Raw genomic sequence first — 22421 nt, 5'->3', positions numbered from 1 at the left:
CTCCTTGTTGCTCAGCGTGACAGGAAAGAAACATCTCCCCTATATAATAAAAAGCTTATATGTACAGTAAATTTATTTCTTTCCTGTCACGCTAACCTTTCCCCGTTCCTCGGGTAGGGGGAAGACGGAGCATTCATATTATGGTGAGAGGGAGAGGTGCATTTGCGTATGTGTGCACATCTGTCTACATATTTAGCGGTCATTATTTATGGGTCACGTACAATAGTGTATATATATAAATAAATTAAATATTATATATATATATATATATATATATATATATATATATATATATATATATATATATATATATATACATATATATATATAATATACATACATACATATATGTATATATATATATATATATATATATATATATATATATATATATATATATATAGAGAGAGAGAGAGAGAGAGAGAGAGAGAGAGAGAGAGAGAGAGAGAGAGAGAGAGAGAGTGTCCTTTTAACGCGAGACATTCAAGTGTCTTCCGATAGGCAGATGATGATTATCGGTGGTGTTAATGGCTTTTCTACGTGGAGGTCGAGCATATGTACAACCGTTAATTCTCCCTCTTATTCTTAACGGTTATGGTTTCCTCGGATATCGAAAAAGTGGAAGGATTCATGTGTTGTGGTCGGTTGGTTAACGGAGAAGGCAGACGCACGTAAACTCACTTCATTACCATCAGAAGCCTCTGTCTTGGAAGGACTGTTTTGTGTGCGTCTCTTTCTGTCCGTCTACTGGACCTTTCAAAAGAAGTAAGTTGTTGATTTAGTTTAACCAAATAGGATGGGGCCGTCAGTTTCTAATAACCTTTAGCTATGGTAAGCAGCTCTCCTAAAAGGACACTCCAAAATCAAACCATTGATCTCTAGTCATGAGAAGTGCCATGGTCTTACACTGTCTTGGGTTAGAGTTCTCTTGCTTGAGGGTACACTCGAGCACACTATTCTATCTTATTTCTCTTCCTCTTGTTTTGTTCAGTTTTTATAGTTAATATAGGAAATACTTATTTTAATGTTACGGCTCTTTAAATATTCTATTTTTCCATGTTTACTTTCCTCAGTGGGCTATTTTCCCTGTTGGGGTCCCTGGGCTTATAGCATCCTGCTTTTCCAACAAGGGTTATAGCTAATTAAGTAATAATAATAATAATAATAATAATAATAATAGTAATAATAATAATAATAATAATAATAATAATAATAACTGCGTCCATAATGACGATAGGGTGTGAAGATCTTATTTCCTTATTACAAAGCGAGGTGTCAGTTCGCCGACGCGGGCCTGAATAAACTAAACGATATTAAATGTTAATGAAATTATCCACGAATTCCTGGTAATATTGCTTGAGGATTTATGGGGAGTAAACGAAGCTTAAAGAAAAGGATTTTTCTTAATAATTAGCACTTTTTCACACATATAGACCCTAGGACAAGTTGCACGAACACTATAACACTTTTATGGAAAAATAACCACACTAAGGTGGCCTTTCTAAAATTTAGATTTATTCATTGTCCGTGTCAATTTCATGGTCATTCGTGCGTCTATTAGTCAAAACAATGAGGTATGTATATTAGAAAAAAAAAATTCACAAACAACACTGATTAATTTCGGAACCTTTTTAAAACTCATATTTTTACTAGATAGCTTTCCTAAAATAATAAACAGATAATACCAACACAGTATATCCACAGATACATCCTTAGTGTCCCAATGATTGAGTATCAGTGATCTATCTCCACGTTTATGGTTGCTTAGGCCAAACATTTCGAGTTGATGACAGACTTGCCCTCTAAACAGAAACAAAAATAACAAAGAGCAAGAGAATGGATAAGATCTCATCGAGGGAAGGATTCATGAGGACTGAATAACAATAACTACGAGAATACAACTTGGTCGTCAAATAAAGCTAATAGATACCATTACCATCCATAGCTAAAGTTCATAAAGTGGCATTATCTAGACATAACCACGTACACAGTTGGTGTGATTGACCGTACGTTTACTACAGCCTAGTGGTAACTCGTTCGCCTTGCATTCGCATGGCACCAAATCGATCTCAGCCCGGGAATGTGAGTTGAAACTGTTTACTGCTGTGGTTGGGCACCACAGTGAGGAAGGAGGCCCCTGTTGTGGTTGGGCACTACAGCGGGGGATTGGTCTTGCCCGGCTGACGTTCTGGTGCACATCTATTGTGATGAAACTGATACTGAAACTAGATACCTTTACATATACAGATGATGCAACACATCGAGAAAAGTAAGTATATAAGAGTGTTCAATCGTCTTGAATAAGTTATAGATAAAGCATTTTGTGGTTTCTGTCTCAATTATCCATTTACAGATAGAAGATAGGTGACTTTTCTATAAAAAAAAAGTTAGACACAAATAAACCAAACCAAGTCAACAAGAAGATTGCGTGAGGAATGACCACGCATAAGTAGTCTATAACACACAATACTTACGTCCCATCAAAGGATAATATCTTGAAGGAAAATAATCATCTGGAGGCTATAGAAGAGTATTGTTTACCTATAAGCTAAGTAGGAAGACAATCTCAATTCACCGTAATTCCATGATTTCTATTATTTGTTTTGTTGTGGTCGGATTTTAAGACCATTGGGTTATTAACCTAAAAACTTTGGAACAAGCAAAATTTTCGCTACTCATGGTACGAAATCATAATCGAAATAAGAGAACAATAACTGATAAATCTTACCAAAAATACAAAAGTCTTCATAACTAAAAGACTGTTTAAAAGGGTGTCACTTGAAAAAGCCCAGAACATCGATTCCTTTCACATTCTTTCAATATCGACAATGCTCCTTTTCTTGATCACTTCACTTAAGGAAAGCCATTTACTCATTGGTGACTACCAGAGCTGATGAAGGACTCTCAAGTTATGAACCTCAAGCAATTACCAGAAGTAAAGACGTTATGTATCAGTTCAAGTTGCTTTCAGTACCCAGAAAAAGGCAAATTAAAAGAAACTGGCATCGTATTACGTTCTATCAGATTTGCGATTGGTTTTGCAAGAAATACATTATAAAACCATTTAAATTTCTTTACATTGTTATATTTATGTTATACTAGTGTACGCAACCCGTGTAAAATGACTGCTAAATATTTAGATAGATAGGCACACGCGCGCAGAGATTCAACCCTTCCCATCCCCTTCCCCAACTACAGCCCGCTGGTTCGGCAATTTGTAGGAGATTGTTGTGGTTTCCGAGTGTACTGCATCCCTAGGGGTAACTCGTCTCACCAGGGTATGACTACTACCTTTCACCCTTCCCGCTCAGCGTGGGAGGAAAGAAATATACATATATATACATAATATATATATATATATATATATATATATATATATATATATATATATATATATATATATATATATATATATAGTATATATATCAGTATATATCTGTATTGCTAGACACTTGCTCTTTTCTATATAGGGGAGGATATATATATATATATATATATATATATATATATATATATATATATATATATATATATATACGTGGGTGTGTATATATACATTCATATACATATATATACATATATAAATTATATATATATATATAGATATATATATATATATATATATAATTTATATATGTACATATATGTATATGAATATATACATATACATATATATATATATATATATATATATATATATATATATATATATATATATATATATATATATCCTAAGCCTTGTATGAAAAATATGTAGAAGTATGTATTTTATACAGTGAGATTAATGACCTTTTTAAGAGTACTATGATCGTCATAAATTGTTATGCCCAAAAAGTGAACTCTTAAAGGTGACGTGTGTTAAGTCTGATAGGTGACGTGTTGAAAGCCTAATGGTAAGAGTATATTTCCAACACAGTGGAGATTTTCTCAAAACCTAACAATTCAGGATATTGACAGAGCAACATTTCATTTACTTGATCCGATGGGTAAGCAGTACCACTCAAGCGATCACAAGAACAAGAAGGTACTTGTCTGAGGAGTATCGGGCTGTGTAAAGTGTATTCACGAACCTTTTTATTATTATTACTATTATTATTATTACTAACCAAGCTACAACTCTGGTTGGAAAAGCAAGATGATATAGCCCAAGGGCTCCAATAGAGAAAAATAGCCCAGTGAGGAAAGGAAATAAGGAAATAAATAAATGATGAGAATAGAATAATAAAGCATTCTAAAAACAGTAACAACGTCAAAACAGATTTGTTATATATAAACTATAAAAAAGACTTATGTCAGCCTGTTCAACATGAAAACATTTACTGCATCTTTGAACTTTTGAAGTTCTAATGATTCAACTACTCGATTAGGAATATCATTCCACAACTTGATTTGCACTATGCACTTATTTTAGCTAGATCTCTATTAAGGGATTCACCAACCCCAGATCTACATTCAAGGGATGGAATTGATGCAAAGAGAGTAGCATCATCTGCATATGCAACAAGCTTGTTTTCTAGAACAAACCACATGTCATGTGTATATAGTATGAAAAGTAAAGGGCCAAGAACACTACCCTGTGGAACTTATTGATATCACATTCCTATACTCACTATGATGCCCATCAACAACAACTCTTTTAGATCTATTACTTAAAAAATCAATAATAATGCTAAGAAACGACCCAGCCAATCCCAACTGTTTCAGTTTGAAAACTAGGGCCTCATGATTAACACGGTCAAAGGCAGCACTAAAATCAAGGCCAATCATATGAACTTCCTGACCACAATCAAGGGATTTCTGTACAGCATTGTAAATTGTAAGAAGGGCATCACATGCTCCAAGGCCTTTACGAAAACCAAATTGCAAACTAGGGAATAGATTATTACCTTCAGCAAACCTATTAAGACGTTTTGTCAGAAGACGTTCAAAAACTTTAGATAATATGGGAGTTATGGAAATTGGGCGGTAATCAGTGGGACTTGAGCTACCACAAACACATTTACATAAAAGAGTAACATTACCAATTCTCCAACAAGTGCTAACTTGCGCAAAATAACAGATAACTTAGGAGATAAGAAATCTGCAGTCTTTTTAAAAAACAAAGGAAAAATACCATTTGGGTCTACACCTCCATAAGCATCAAGGTCCATCAACAGAGCTTTAATTTCACAAGATCGAAAAGTTAAAATAGTTAGCTTAGCCTCAGGAAAACAAGATTGAGCAAGATTAAGGAAGTTCAAGTTTTTCATTACTCTGTTTACTGTCAAAGACATCAGCCAAAATGGTTGCCTTTTCCTTTGAAAATAACCTATGTTCCGATTTATATATATATGCATATATATATACATATATATACATATATATATATATATATATATATATATATATATATATATATATATATATATATACACACACATATATATATATATATATATATAAATATATGTATATATATATAGCCTATATATACAGTATATATATATATATATATATATATATATATATATATATATATATATATATTATATATTATATATATATATATGACTGACCAGACAGTAGTATATTGGAGCCCTGTTTCTGGTTACGTTTCATTTTTCTGTTGCCTATACATACACAGAATATTGTGGCTTACTCTTTCCCTATTCTCCTCTGTCCTGTAGCAACCGTGTGTCACACGATCGTGCATAGTACCGATATTTCTTTTTTTTTGTATATATTATGCTTTGTATCTTCACTCTCCCTTCGCATTGACAGGGACCTGAATAAACATGTATGTTTTTCTCACCGTTAACTGTTAACAGCACCGGTTGTCGGTTGAACTGAAAATAGCCTGTTTTATGTTATGGCCTTCTTGCCTGAAATTGATGTATATATAAGCCGATGTTCTGTAATAAAGTTACTCAGTTGCTTTCATCCTGCCTTCTTAGTCACAGCCTCTCTTGGCCCGTCACACTGGTGACTCCGGAGTGACTCGCTCCTCCTGCTCCCCCCTCCCCCCTCACCATTACTATGACACCCTCAAAACATACCTTCTGCAGCAGTACTTGCCGTCGCCAGCCGCCTGTATAGCAAAGTTTTTTTCAGCTCTCTCAACAACCGTTGGAGGACCAAAGGTCTTCACTCGCCCTCAGGGAAATGACCAGTATCGCTTGCCTGCAACCTGCCGCAGACGGCTCTCCTTGTGAGGTGAAACTGTACTGGCTGCCATACCCGATGTCGATAGTTTACCCATAAAGAACTTGATGACCAAAGCCGACACCCTTATGGAGAGCCACTTCATGACCTTCAAGACCTCCATCAACGCCTGCACTCCTGACGAAGAGGACACCTATTCAACGTCAACCGAAACTGACGTGAATGCCGTAGGACACACACGCCTATGAATGCCATTGGACACACGTGCCTATGAATGCTGTAGGACACACACGGCTACCCCATGACGAGCCGGAGCAGCGACAAAGCCACCCATCTTCCACCAATCGCTCACGCCCCAACCAACGACTTCTACAGCCACTCACTGCTGCCCATCGGCCGCAGTTTTGCTACTACCAATTAGGCCATGGGGCATAACCTGTATCTTGTCACTTCGTGGCCACTTTCATGGGGCAACTTCATTACATTTTTTTATCATAGAGAAAGTCATTCTCAGGCATTATGCAACAAGTTCCCACAAATATAGTTGCTCCTAAAATTTTAATTAGCCATTTTAATCATAAAATTATTTGTAGTTAAGTTGGTGGTAATAGGTGGCCATACTATAGTTCTGTAGTTCCTATTTTTGACAGTAGATGGCTAACGGCAAATTAACCAATCAATTGCTTTGATTTCCAACATGGCAGCCCCCAAGACTTGCTGTATTCACTATGTGTTGGAGGAAAAAAGTGATGTTTTACCAATTTCTGATCAATGTATGTCAAAAATCAAGGAGTGTAATAGAAAGTGGAAACATTTAGATGGTATTCAACGTGAGGTAGCAGAGAAACTGTCTGAAACTTTTGAAAAAACTTTAGATTTAGACCACCTTGGGTACCATACAGAATGTTACCGAATGTTTACAGACAAACAAAGGATCGAAAGGGCCATTGTCCGCTGTTCTAAACGTAAAGGCACTAATCCAGATGATCTTCTTGGAACACCACCTCGAAAAAGTGCCCGGCTAAGCCTAAATAGTGGGTCATCATCGCAAACATGCTCTGCAAATCATCAGCAGCCAACTCTGCCATCCACTAGTCAAGCTAGTCGAAGAAACCCCTATGTGCTTCCTGACCAATGTATCATTTGTAAAAGGGAGCAGTATATAAAAGACCATCACACTCGTACTCGAAAAAAGGAACGGTTGTCCAATTGTGAATATGAATCAAGTAAAGTTCCTTTTAGTACTGTTTATATATGCCAAAGCACAGCAAATCCGGTGGCAAGATGATACATTTAAAGAAAGGTTAGTGGTCTGGTTGGGGGATTTTCACACAACCATGGCATACATGGCTACAATTGGAAAGAGGTTTCAAAATTCTGGGCTCGAAGATATCCTCATAGAAGCTGAAGTTATTGCACAGGGATCTGTTGGTGGCATACTTAGTGGACATCACTACAACCGTAGTGTGAGAGCCCACAAGTTAATGTTTGAAGCCCTTAGCCGCTTGAGGTTGAGGTCATTCACAGAGTCATGCAGTCCAGATGAACTGTTAACTGTCTCAAAGGTGTCAGAAGAGTTGTTGAATTCTGGGCCTACAGCCCAACTGTATGATATCATGAACTAGGGTGAATTCAAGGGTGTAATTGACTCGTATGATGCCTTTGTTGAAAAAGAAAGGTCAGAAAAACCAACCTTTGATTACTGGTCATCATACCTTGACATGGTACAAAATCTCCTTTGTCTTCTGAGAGCCACCAGGGAGGGTAATTGGGAGCTGCACTTAGCTACACTGAAAAAAATCCTTCCATGGTACTTTGCTTATGACAGAGTGAATTATGCCCGATATTTACCTGCATATATTTCAGAGATGGCGAGCCTTGTTGATACGCACCCTGAAATTGACCAACAATTTAAGGAGGGAAACTTTGTTGTCCAGAGGCAGGACAGATATGGATTTTCTGCAGTTGCCTGTGATAGGGCAATTGAGCAGACCGTGAATAGGGATTCTAAAACTAAGGGGGATATGAAAGGCCGGACCCTAGATAAGGGTGCCGTGAACAGGTGGCTATTAAGTCACCATCAGCGGGCAGCAATTGCTAAGGAATGTGAAAATATGGCTGGGAAGGGAGAAACAGAAAGGGGACGGAAAGACCTGGATGAAACTCGAATAAAACATGATGAGACAGCAGTTAGGAGTATAATGTCAACCATAAACTCATTGGTTAATCCCTTTTGAGTATTCAGGGGAGGACCTAATTAACATTTGCTCCGGCACTGTAGCTCCATCTAATGTGAGGTCCGACCTTGAAATTGCTTATCGGAAAGGGGCTGATGCTATCAAAGAATTTGAAGAGTCCAGATTGACATCAGAGCCTGAGAAACTATTTGAGCCAATCAAATCAAAGAAATTGAAGACCTTTGCCACAGTTGCAAAAACATCAAAGGTTAAAGTCGAGTCTGAAACAGTGCTACTCAAAGCCACTAATGACATGTTTAATTGCCTCCTGATTATTGGCAGGAGTAGGGAAGTAGATTTAAAGAAACTCTTGGCTTACTCATTGACACCTGTACCTTTGGCTTTGGCAACTGGCAATGGTACCATTACTAAAACAGATAAAGCAAAGTTGATGAAGAAGTTGGAGGACATACCTCCAGGGTCTGCTTTTGTGATTGATGGAATGGCATTTATTCAGCAGGCACAAAACATTACAGCTACATTTGGGATGTTTGCAGACAAGCTTTTGGTTGACCTTATCAGGTTAGGTAACCAGTATGGCTACCAAAGGGTCAACTTTGTGTGTGATCGCTATGCAACACACAGTATAAAAAACTGTGAGCGAGGTCGCAGACCAGCCAGTGGGGCTCAATTGGTGAAAATCACTAGGCCTGACCAAAAGACCCCTAAACAGTTTAAGAAGTTCTTGGCTGAGGGGTCGAATAAAGAAAACCTCATGGAGTTTCTTTATGAAACATGGGTGAAATGTAAGCCCCAGGTTTTTGGACCTATTGCATTGGTTGTCTCACATGGAGAAAAGTGCCACTCTATAGCTGCAGTTGATGGTAAAATTATGATCATTGAAGTGTCTGACCTCTTCTGTGACCATGAAGAGGCTGACACGAGATTACTGTTGCATGCAAGTCATGCTGCTAGAGACATCTCAACAGTTATAATAAGTAGTCTAGATACCGATGTTTTTATGATATCCCTAGCACTAGCTCAGGAAATCCCTGCTGATTTGCTATTTCAAACTGGTGCTGGGGACAAGCGACGAATTATCTGCATTTCCAAACTGGCTGAGAAACTTGGGGCAGAAAAATGTCGAGCTCTTCTTGGTATGCATTCAAAGGGAAGGGAAAGGTGAAACCCCTTGACATATTCAACAAAACTGTTGAATATGTCAATATGCTTGCAGAGTTGGGAACAGAATGGGAAGCATCAGCTTCCATCTTGCCCATGTTTGAGAAATTTGTCTGCACACTGTATGGTCAGAAAGAATGCTCGGAAGTAAATGTTGCAATATACAACATGTTCCGGCTGACATGCAAATCAGACTCTCGGATGCTGCCTCCAAACCAAGATTGTCTGCTGCATCATGTAAAAAGGGCAAACTATCAGGCAGCAATTCACCGTAGGTCCCTTCAGCCAATCATGAATGCTCCATCTCCCAATGGTCATGGCTGGAAGATTACTGGTGACACCCTTGTCTTTGAATGGATGGCTGATGACCCGGCTCCCCCTAGTGTACTAAAAACTGTGAACTGCAAGTGCCAAAAAGGTGGGTGCAAGGGTGCTTGCTCATGCAGCAAAATGAATCTTCCTTGTACTGACTTATGCAGGTGTCAGGTTGAGAACTGCAGTAACAGGATCCCTGAGACAGAAAGTGTATCTGACCCTGACGTCTCTGACTCTGACTCTGACTTCTCTGACTCTGATGTGTCTGATGATGAATACTAGTGAATGGTGGAGCGCTGCTTTGCAGTACGGTTCCATCTCGTGAGAAAAATTTGCAGCAATAGGCCCTACTTAATTTCTAATTCATGATTATTTGCTATGGTGGGAAAAACACTACTTTATCTCCGAAGGATTCTTGTCAATTTTGCTAGGTTTATGAGGGTAAATTTGACTCTGGTTCGATTTTCGGTGTCCTTTTATTGTTGTTGGTTCTATTTTTGGTGTCATTTTATAGTTGTGGTCTCTTAAAGTCTGTAAAAGTTGAATTTGATTTTGGTTGCACACTTAAAGCAAAGGATAATGGACATTTATGATAACCTGGAAGTCAAGTTAACAGTGTAGTTCATAATACCACCACCAGGGTGCTGTTGTTTACATTTCTATTGCATAATGTTAATCACATGTTATGATACACATGTACAACACTGTACTCATTCTTAAAAACTGTAAATAAAATGTTTTTTACTGAATATAAATCATCTTTGTGTTTTTGGTCATTTTCACTTCTGATGACTACTTGGTTACATAATGGCCTATAACTAATTAAGGAGCAACTATTTTTGCGGGAACTTTGCATATTCTGATTGTCCTGACCCCCATGGTTCAAAATCAAGTGGAATCAACTTGCCCCAAGAAAGTGGCCACGAACTCAAAAACTAAGCCCCCTACAGCTTATGCCCCATGGCCTAAATCCAGATTCGGGGCTGCCACGAAGAAATGTACAATATGTCATTTTTAGGGGGGAGCCACGTACCAACAGTGTATCACACGATCGTACACAGTAACGACATTTCTTTTTTTTTGTATATATTATGCTTTGTATCTTCCCTCTCCCCTCGCACTGACCGAGACCTGAATAAACATGCCTGTATTTTTCACCGTTAACTGTTCACAGAACCGGTTGTCGGTTGAACAGGAAACAGTCTGTTATATGTTATAGCCATCTTGCCTGAAATTGATGTATATATAAGACGATGTTCTGTAATAAAGTTACTCAGTTGCTTTCATCCTGCCTTCTTAGTCACAGCCTCTCTCGGCCCGTCACAGTCCTCATACACCTGACAACAAAGGTTACCACCATTCTACTTTGATCAAAAGGTTAACTACTGCATTGACATTGTTCAGTAATCAATTACCTCTTAGTAAGGGTAGAAGAGACTCTTTAGCTATGGTAAGCAGCTCTTCTAGGAAAAGGAAACTCCAAAATCAAACCATTGTTCTCTAGTCTTGGGTAGCACCATAGCCTCTGTACTATGGCCTTCCACTGTCTTGGATTTTAGTTCTCTTGCTTGAGGGTACACTCGGGCACGCTATTCTTATCTTATTTCTCTTCCTCTTTTTTAGATTTTATAGTTTACATATGAAAACTTTATTCCAATGTTGTTACTTTGCTTAAAATATTTCATTTCAATTGTTCATTACTTCTCTTTCAGTTTATTTATTTTTTGTTTCCAATCAAATATAAATATTTGCCCGTGCAAACTTGGTAGTCATGAAAAGTTGTATTGTTATTATTATTATTATTAAAAATTATTATTATTATTAGCCAAGCTACAACCCTAGTTGGAAAAGCAAGATGCTGTAAGCCCAAGGGCTCCAACAGGGAAATACAGCCCATTGAGGAAAGGAAATAAGGAAATAATTAATGATGAGAACAAGTTAACAATAAATTATTCTAAAACAGTAAAAACGTCAAAACAGATATGTCCTGTATAAACTATTAACAACGTCAAAAACAGATATGTCATATATAAACTATAAAAAGACTCATGTCAGCCTGGCCAACATAAAAATATTTGCTCCAACTTTGAACTTTTAAAGTTCTACTGATTCAACTACCTGATTAGGAAGATCATTCCACAATTTGGTAACAGCTGGAATAAAACTTCTAGAATACTGTGTAGTATTGAACCTCATGATGGAGAAGGCCTGGCTATTAGAATTAACTACCTGCCTAGAATTACGAACAGGATAGAATTGTCCAGGGAGATCTGCATGTAAAGGATGGTCAGAGTTATGAAAAATCTTATGCAACAGGCATAATGAACGACGGTGCCAAAGATTAATATCTAGATCAGGAATAAGAAATTTAATAGACCGTAAGTTTCCGTCCAACAAATTAGGATGAGAATCAGCAGCTGAACACCAGACAGGAGAACAATACTCAAAACAAGGTAGAATGAAAGAATTAAAACACTTCTTCAGAATAGATTGATCACCAAAAATCTTAAAAGACTTTCTCAATAAGCCAATTTTTTGTGCAACTGAAGAAGACAGACATATTGTGTTTCTCAGAAGTAAATTTGCTGTCGAGAATCACACCAAAAATTTTAAAAGTCATACAAATTTAAAGAAACATTATCAATACTGAGATCCGGATGTTGAGGAGCCACCGTCCTTGACCTACTTACAATCATACCTTGAGTTTTGTTAGGATTCAACTTCACACCCCATAATTTGCACCATGCACTAATTTTAGCTAAATCTCTATTAAGGGATTCACCAACCCCAGATCTACATTCAGGGGATGGAATTGATGCAAAGAGAGTAGCATCATCTGCATGTGCAACAAGATTCATGCAAATGTTTTTTTTACACATACTAGTGTACGCAACCTGTCAAAAATGACGGCCAAATATTAGACAGAAATGCACACCAGCACATCCCTCTCACCAGAGTATGACTACTCCCTTCCCTTACCCGAAGGAAGGAGCTAACTAAGCATGACCAGAAATATATATATATATATATATATATATATATATATGTGTGTGTGTGTGTGTATATATATGCATACATACATATATAGTCAGTTTATGTATAATGTCCTTAACTTGAATGTTTTAATTTCCAGAGAATGAAAGTGAAAAGGCGAAGAATAACGCAGATTGTGAGTTCTGTGATGGCAAAAAGGATCATTGTTACCATCATATTTCTTCTTCTTGTCTGCAGTGTTGTAAAAAACAGTAAGTATTTTCTACGAGAGAGAGAGAGAGAGAGAGAGAGAGAGAGAGAGAGAGAGAGAGAGAGAGAGAGAGAGAGAGAGAGAGAGAGAGAGAGAGAATCAATGACTTGATAATACATTTTTCCATTTACTGTACTATTTAAATCCTCATTGCTGAGTACAAATGTGAATTTAATTTGCATCTGGGGCTTATGTTATCATCATTCCAATGGTAATTTATTATTAAGCTATGCCTTATGGATGAATTAAATCTAAGATTATTTTAGAAGAATTTTAAGACTTGGGGATTTTTTAGGATTTCAATAATTTTCATTGAGTGACAATTCCTCGGCAAATTAATTTGGAAATTCTAAAATAATATAAGTTCCTATATTATCACATACAACCATGAATTTTACCAAATCAAACTAAATTTAGTCAATTTCGAAATAAAAAATGTCATCAAAGATGTACACTCAGAAAGGTCTGTAAAACTCATTAGAAAATGATAGATTAGAATACCTAATGATTATAAGGCAATAAAACGTCAGCACACATGCTACTTTTTTCTTGTCAAAGTTTTCAGATATTAAAGAAAAAAATCATGAAAAATTTGACATCCATTCATCTCTCCTACAGGTTCCCATAAAGCAATGAGGTCTGCTAGGCTTAAAAGAGCAGTAAATGGCCCAATTTCAGCGGACGCGGCTATGTCCTCCATCAAGGAAGACTATTCTATCAAAAGTAAAGAAAATGGGAGTAGGAATTTTAGCTGTCAACCAGAGAGAATATCTCATCACTCCAGACTCAGATTAAAGAATTTCTTCAGGTGAAAGGTTACAACCCAATTGTTTCGTTTTCTAACTTTGGAAACTTTCTGCAGCATGTCTGCCATACATGGGCTGGCCTTGATTGATTGAATTATGTCAGTTTGCGTGACACGGGTATGGCGTTAAGTCAAGGAATTATGGTTTCAGCGATTAGTAATTTGGACTAACAATTAATAAAAAGTAATTATTCTCAAGAAATATTCATCCTATCACTATATAGCACAAAAACTACAATTTATCCTTAGTATAATTATGAAATAAGCATATCGTTTTCCATCATGGTCCAGAAAACCCTTTTGTAAGATCTATGAATAATCTTTAACGGATTCGTTTAGCAGACTCTTACTTATTTTGCTTACTGGACTTTGACCAGGGATGAAACCGAGTGGAGAAACACCGAATTCAACATCTTCCTGACAGAAACTTCCTGCAACTCAAAGCCCAAATATCGTGCCTGGTGCAGCGTTGAGAGGTAAGGATTTACAGTTTGAAAGGTTGATTTGAGATAATTTTAACGACGAGTATCGACAAAACAAGGCAAAACCTACGTTATGAATTCTTGGTCATTAATGTTTTAAATTCTTCTAAATCATATAACATAATTAGTATAGTATATAATAAACATAAAATCTATTTCAATACCATGGAGGTGTGTATGTATGTATGTATGTATGTGTATGTGTGCCTGAAAGACTGCACTTATGTTTCCCATATGAAAGCTTCCTGGAAATAATGACCAAACACAAACAAGGTTTGTGCAGATGAAAAGGACTATAAAATTAATCTTTACATCCAACAATTCTAGGTACAGATAGATTTATTTTTTCTGGGGAGGGTTAAGTGAGTAATAGACACCTTTAATCTACAAGAAATTCAAAGACGAAAAAATGTGAGATGGAATAACAGATACTCGATTTAAGATAATTTCTCTCACGAGTGCAATGAACTTTCTTCTTCCGGATGATTATAAAAGACCCATTGGACTCTTATGTATGACATTTAGTGAAGCACTTGTTAACCGAATACCCAACTTTTAGCACCCCTTAAGAAATAGAAAACCGAAGCTCGAGGTGAGGATGACAGGTTCATCCTTGCCAAGATTCTTGGACAGGATGTACTATACTATGCCAGAGGTAATTTTAGATTTATTTCCGAAGCAGGTCTTTTGAAAGCTATTTAAATTTTATAAGTATATGTTTGCTTTTATGGTTCTAATTGAATATTCTTTTATTCTTTATTTATAATAATTATCTGCGTCAATGACCTTCGATGTCAGGATGGCAGAAAACTTCAAATCAATCAATCAATCTTATGCATGGACAGACTGAGCACTAGGTAACATTCATGCAGTTAGACTGTTTGATTAATACTGTTTACTGAAGTCGTAACGACTATCATTACCAACGCAGGAGGAAAATCATTTGGGCTTGAATAATATTTCTTCCATTAACATGTTCTAAGTCTTACAAAAAGTATAGTCTACAAAACAAAATTGAATAAGCCAGTCTTGTATTATAATCCACATCATTTTTATACACCATAAACCAAAGGTAATTAATTGCCTTCATTATCAAGGCAACCGTTAAAAGAAACGAGTTCGCAAATCGCATGAAGTGTCACAAAGTCAAGAGAACCAAACAGTTAATTCAGAGTAACCGGGGTCATCCAGTCATAAGAAATCAATGTGTAAAACAGGTAGCCAATCCTAAAACGTCGAAGGACAGTCTCCTATCTCCCAGGAGTGTTATTCAACAGTCATGGAAGAGGTGATTTGATGATTTCCATTATTTTCTATTTACTACCAACCATACTGGTTGGTTTGCTGTGAGCGATCAGACAAAAATCTCCCCATCGTCACCAATCCGCACTGGCCTGCGTGGTGATGAAACTGGCCAAACCCCAGACATGAAGCGACATGTCTGAGGCCTTTATCCTGCAGTAGACTAGAAACGGCTACATTTGTTGTTGTATATTCTCATAAGAGTTTTGCCATTAATCCCAACCCTTATTATGCTTTAGGAGATATCACTAAACGGCAAGGTAACACTTTTTAGCATAAGTATTGCCATTTTTTTTCTGACAAGCGCATTGCCCTTTTATTTCCTTGCACACCAATGCTGGAACCAAATGAAAATGTCTTTCGCGAAAATGACATTTAAATTACCAAAGGGTGTTTGAAATTCAAACTTCCTTAGGATTGTGGTGCATTCTGTGAATCACTGTAAATTATAAAGCTTGATCAGGACAAGCTAAAATAAGAGCACTTGTGTTCATGAGAAAAAGCTCCAAACCCAACGACAGCATCGGGGTTTGAGTTATTGGTGTACAGTATATGCGAACAGCGTTTCCATACATTGAAGCTTGCTGCAAAAAAAAAAAAAAAAAAAAAAAAAAAAAAAAAAAAAAAAAAAAAAAAAAAAAAAGTATCATATAATTTCCTCTGACAAGTCTCTTCTTCAATATCAATAGATTTACAAAATTTACTCCAAGTATTATATGTATCGCATTCAGCGTTTTGAGTCTATGACGGGAAGCACATTCGGTATAGAAATATCCCTTCCATTGGTCAACTTCGTCTAAATTAGTGCCTTGTACTATTTTCACAGTCATTCACTAATTTACTAGCCAGGACGAAAACGTTTGCTGGGATTAACTGATTTATTTATTGTGGTGGCCTATTGGAAACATTCCTGCCTGGCGTTCTGCTAGACAGGAGATAGAATCCTGCTCGAACTCGATAGTTTCTTGTAGTGTCTGCAACCTCCCTATCCTTTTGAGTTAAGGATGAGGAGTTGGGGAAGCCTATGGGTCTATATGCTGAGTCATCAGCAACCATTGCCTAGCCCTCCTTGGTCCTAGCATCTGAAAGATCTAAACTTTAAAGCTTACAATATTAATTCGTTGATGTCATCTTATGTTTGTTACAAGTCCGTTTCCATGCAGTTCATGGGAGGTTATGTCTTACTGACCTGACTATCTGTTCGAGACGCTGGGTAACGGATCTTAAACTATCACCACGTTCGTTGATGTAATAGAAACTTTCAGCGGATTAAAAAACTGTACACTTGGCCTTCAAGTTGTTCGGTCACTATCATCAAAGGAATTTATTTAAAGTCTTGGTCAGTTTGATGTGTTTTGTATGACAAGAATGGTCAACTACACATTTTGATGCTGACAACATGAAGTCATGTGTCTTCGAACATTTTACAACTTTACTGATAAAGAGATAAATTAATCAGACTGCCATTTCCACGTTAACAGTAAAATATATTAATCCTATAAGATATACATGACAAAAAAGAACTCCACTGGTCTACAATAAAATAGACATGCGAGGCCAGGATTATTTTATTTGGCTGTAGGATTCAAAGATCATTTGAGACCATGAGAATCTGACAACCACTATCAGTTCTGATGTCAGAAAGATGAAATCTCAATGACATACATCTGCTAATATTCTTTCAATGAACTATTCGACTTTTTTTCAAATTGTTCTTTTATAAGTCTATATATTACTTTCCTTGTTGATATGTTAACCTCTAATTTTAATCTAAATTTAAGTGAACTCTTTGATATGTTTGTTTTTTCTACATTAAGCAGTTTCTAATCTGAGAAAAGCTGCTTAGCAACTCAATGGCATTTTTAGTCTCTTTCCTGTTAACTCAAAGGTTAATTTTATTATAAAAACAAGGTATATCAATCACTACATTATGCCATCCTTTGGTAAACTGTTGGTCACTGAAAATTTTTTCTTTTTCAGCATGGCTCAGCAAAATCCCAAGGCAACAGTGTGGTATGTGTTGACATCACCAGAAGTCGATACTCAAGATGGCCATGTCCACCGTCTTCTTCAGAAGAATAAAAACCTTAGGGTCGTCACAATAGACTTAGACGATGTTTTCAGAGGCACTCCTCTAGAGGAACTCTATCTTTCCGGCATTTGGTACACAGATAGTGGTAAGTTTCTTAGTTCACTGAAACAGAGTACTGTATAGTCATGTTCAAAGAACTTGACAAAATTTACCCTAAGGAATGTAAAATAACGAATTAGAATTTCAAATTCAATCCACAGTCATGTTACTGCATTTTATGATTCCTAAGTTGTTTCTAGTCACATTTGATTGATATTTTGACTACTGTCTACGAGTAACGAAGCAGTTTTCATTGACAGAACAGTTTTACGAGTTAAAAACTATTTGCAAAGAGAATGTAAGCGCTTTGAATAAAATAAGGACGGACACATTCATAGATGAGCTTGTCAACATCTGAAAAATCCTCTAGAGAATTTACAGTGGAACCCAAGAGAACAAATTTAATTCGTTCCTAAAGGGCCACTCGAAGACCGATTTCTTAGAAAACTGAAATAATGTTTCCAAAAAACACTAGGGGAACACTCAGTAGCGAGCATGCCTTCGACACGCCGAGCAATCTTATTTTGCTCTCAACACCATTGGGTACTAGTACTTCGATGCGTTTTCTTCATAATATAATGGATTTATTCTTGGGTCATAACTCGGATTCTTCAGCAGTTTTTGCTCAACGTTGTTCACAAAAAAAAAAAAATAAACTAACAAAATGTTTGCCGATTATTTTCAATGTACTGCTGCGTACTTTTACTTTAATTTAATTTATCCAAAAAGTTACAGATTCATCCTCAAGTCATACCTAACATGACTACCAAGTTTGGTCAAGTTAGTACAATAGTTTTATGTAAAGTTGCTCAAAACCAAATAAATAGATAGCGAAAGAAAAAATGTACGCAGGAGTAATTAATTTGAGACCCAAAAAATCACTTACAGTAATACAAAGTGGCGACAAAATCAAACTCGTGTGAAAAATACGACCCACATTATGATAATGCTTCTCTTCTATCTACACAGATATACATTATTACAAGAACGGCAATACTGATACAGAAATATAAGAATAACTAAGAAAGACATTTCACTTGAAAGAGCTAACTAACATCAGGAAAATATTTTAACATAAACCTTCCAATTCAAGATCATGATCCGACTTCAGATAGATACCTTGATCTCAGCATCATCCATAATCATCAGAAAAATCCTCTTCTTCCAGATTGGCCAGCCGCGAATCTCAGTGACATGATGCGCCTTGCTCTCGTATGGAAGGTGGGAGGTTTCTATAGTGACACGGATATCATCTGCATCTCCTCCCTGGCGGGACTACGGAATGTCATTGGAATGGAAGCCTTCAATTTAGTAAATGGAGCTATCTTTCACTTTGATCATCACCATCCGATGCTTATGTTTTTCATGTCCTATCTCAACCAAAATTTCAACGTGAGGAATTGAGAACTTGTAATACTTTTACTATCTCATTTACTTTTTTCTAATTGTATTTTCGGTATAGCAATACAAGTTACCCAACTTTATTATTCTATAAAGTATAATTGTCATACTAATTGAATGCAAATAGTTTTAGCTTAAAAGAAGAAACCAAGAGGTTGTAAAAATAGTTTATACGAGACTTCCAGAAAGACAGATTCTTTTATTGGTCGTTTCTAAAGAATCCCACTGGAGACTAAACCATTTCACAGACTGTTTTCCGAAATCCATTTGTTGAAAATAGTTAAATGAAGCTATCAATGGAAGAACTTTCTTTTACAGACTATTTTGGGAACCGGCAAGTTGTTGAAAATGATTAATCAACTGTACATCCATTATTTATAAAACGTTCAAGTTGTTTATAAATGCATATGATAATCTCATTATTTTCTAGTTATATATTTGACAGTCTCATGCTGTTCAAAACTTAACCGGCAATGAAGTATAAATCACTCTAAAATTTATATTAAATTTATAATTAAATAGAAAAACATGGAATTTCTTATGCAGTGTATTCAATGTGTCAATTTACATATCTCTCTTCTCAGACAGACGAGTGGGGAAAGAATGGTCCTCAAGTAGTTTCAGCTGTTCTGAGAACGGTTTGCAAAGATGAAATTCTCTCACCATATTTGAAATGTGAGAATCTCAAAATCCTATCCAGCAGAGCCTTTCACCCCGTTCAGCCAACTCTGAGGAAGACTTTGTTCCAGAAATCAATAGAAAAAGATATAAATAAAGTAAGTTATTAGTACTGCATTAGGAATTATGAAAAGGATATTTGTGGCCATTTTTTAAACAAACATGAGACTGAAAGTGTGTGTGAAATTGTTTTGAGTTTTTAAAGTAATCATAGATTTTTTGTATTCAAATATATAGTAGGCTACTTCTGAATAGACAGACAGACAGACAGACAGACTCTCTCTCTCTCTCTCTCTCTCTCTCTCTCTCTCTCTCTCTCTCTCTCTCTCGTTGCACAATCAGTTCATTAGTATTGCACTGTAGAAATACACACCCTACATTACTAAAAAAGAAAACTGAAAATATATAAAAAATCATTCCGGTATAGTAATAAATTAATTCACACAGCTTATGTCCTTCCTTCCAGAGATTCCCGTATTCATACACAATACACTTCTGGAACCGAGACACAAATAAATTTCCCATTTTCAAAAATTCTGGAACAATCATCGACTTGGCTTCAGCTGCTTTTTGCCCAATGACCAGGGCACAGGCTACAAAGAACTCCCCGATCTATTGACGCCAGTATTCAGATGATGATGAAAGCTAGACTGTTTCAATGTACTACATGTATACTCAAATAGTTACATGTCCCTTCACAGCTCTAGAAGTTTGGATACCAAACTCAAGATACTTTTTTTTTTCTTTGACGGCTGCTTTTTCGGTCCCATACAGCAGGGGAACCCCACTCTCTACAGGACCTCCCATGTCGTTTTATGTTCGTTCAGAGTATTCAACGTTTCATATCACGTATTGCTCATTTACTGTTGAATCGTCACTGCCATACGACTCATGGAATAAGAACCTCTTCAGTTTCCTCTTGAAAGCCTTAATGTCTTCAATCATTCAGCTGTCTCGTGGGAGCTTAATGTATAGTTTCGGGGCCGCATATTTAAAGCCTCTGGAGCCTACAGTAGACATATATTTAGGTCCCAATAGTTTGAAACCATCTGTAACTATTCTCGTGTCGACACGATTTGTTGGCTGCGCAATATGTAGAAGTTCTCGTAGTATTTTGGACGACCGGTTCTGATAATTTGGTAAGTTATTGTACATATTTTAAATTCAATTCTCGCTTTAATCGGAAATAGTTTGGACAACTGGTAAGCCGAGAATGAGGATTATAAACTTATATTTCGGAAAGGCCTACACATTCTAATAGAGGACATGGGTCAAAACTAGACGAGATGCAAGACAAAAACTGCTAATGAGACTATTTTCAGTTCTAAATCTTTAAACGAAAAATCTGAAGTAAAAATATAACTGATACCTATGAAGAAGAAAGTGGTGATTTTAATGTTCATTCATAGATATGCACATGAAATACTTATATATTTTCTGATATTCTAAGCTTTTCTTATTACCCAACATAGGCTTCAGTGATAATTTACTTCGATGAATCTTCAGACATCCAAATCTCAAAACTAGTGCACCCCAAAAATTTTAAGTATGTAGTAACAAAGTGGAGGCCACCAATCAAGCATTGAACCAGTTGCACCTGGGCCCGTAAAACCTAACCAGACAATCCCCATACCTGTTGCACCTTGGCACTCGGAAACTACCAAGCAATCCCTCACCCAGTATACCATGGTACTCTAAAAACATGCGCAAGCTCTTAAACCAGTTGCACCTTGGTAGATGAAGAATAACCAGTGAGACCTTGAATTTGTTGCACCTGTGCACGTGAAGACTACCAACCAAACCCTCGATTAATTGATTGATTGATTTTAGGTTTTCTGGCATCCTGACATCTAAGGTCATTGACGCCGCCAAGCCCTCGAACCAATTGTACCTTGGCTCATGAGGACTCATCAGCAAGTCCTTGGACCAGTTGTATGAAGGCATGGTTAATTCTGTTTAGAAAAACTGTCCTATTACAAAGAGCATTGGAGCCAACATTCCTAGAGACCCTTTGAACACCATGATGACGACGTTTAAAAACCTTTGCATGAAAATTTCAAAATTACAGTTTGCCATAACATAAACCACCTACAATAATAGATTGACTTTTAAAAAGACAATGAGTTGTAGTAGTATTTGGTTTGAATAATTTCTAAACGGGTAAAGCCATAATTTAAAATAGCCACTCAACTGCCCAACCTTTGTATGATTCAAATTTAACTTTTTAATTTTGAAAAAAATCTTTTGGGCAACCCATAAAAGTATGGAAAATTGACTGTGTGGCCTAGTAAAATACTTTATAATAAAAATAATTAACAATAATGATGGGTACGATCTAAAAACTAAATAATAATAATAATAATAATAATAATAATAATAATAATAATAATAATAATAATAATAATAATAATAATAATAATAATACTTTGGTAGGAGAGCCTCTATTTTGTAAGTTTCATTGAAGATAATGACTGCCTCAATGGCATCAATTTTATAAGACCCTTTTCTTTCGATCTAAACTTCCTCTCAACAGCACTGCATTTAGCCATTAACTGTGCTATTC

General features: G+C 36.4%; 2 protein-coding genes across 2 annotated transcripts in view; both read left to right on the top strand.

Moving 5' to 3' along the window:
• The window catches only part of LOC137621652 (ankyrin repeat and BTB/POZ domain-containing protein 2), a 622846-nt gene that overhangs the window by 272136 nt on the left and 328289 nt on the right, over positions 1-22421 (top strand). The window lies entirely within an intron of this gene.
• Positions 677-20477, top strand: LOC137622083 (lactosylceramide 4-alpha-galactosyltransferase-like). The gene is made up of 8 exons (XM_068352554.1): positions 677-765; positions 12949-13060; positions 13678-13867; positions 14242-14340; positions 17629-17837; positions 18948-19171; positions 19765-19956; positions 20325-20477. The coding sequence occupies exons 2-8, from the start codon at positions 12952-12954 to the stop codon at positions 20475-20477; spliced, it is 1176 nt and encodes a 391-aa protein (XP_068208655.1). The 5' UTR covers positions 677-765; positions 12949-12951.

This window comes from Palaemon carinicauda, chromosome 28 (assembly GCF_036898095.1).
Source record: "Palaemon carinicauda isolate YSFRI2023 chromosome 28, ASM3689809v2, whole genome shotgun sequence".
NCBI lineage: Eukaryota > Metazoa > Arthropoda > Malacostraca > Decapoda > Palaemonidae > Palaemon > Palaemon carinicauda.
This window is presented reverse-complemented; position numbering and strand designations above follow the sequence as displayed.

What these genes read in the sequence shown, in the direction of transcription:
- LOC137622083 (XM_068352554.1), top strand. Translation starts at nt 12,952, where the DNA reads ATGAAAGTGAAAAGGCGAAGAATAACGCAGATTGTGAGTTCTGTGATG. An exon ending in ATCTCAACCAAAATTTCAAC is followed by an intron (nt 19,172 to 19,764) that starts GTGAGGAATTGA and finishes CTCTCTTCTCAG; the next exon opens with ACAGACGAGTGGGGAAAGAA. An exon ending in TAGAAAAAGATATAAATAAA is followed by an intron (nt 19,957 to 20,324) that starts GTAAGTTATTAG and finishes CCTTCCTTCCAG; the next exon opens with AGATTCCCGTATTCATACAC.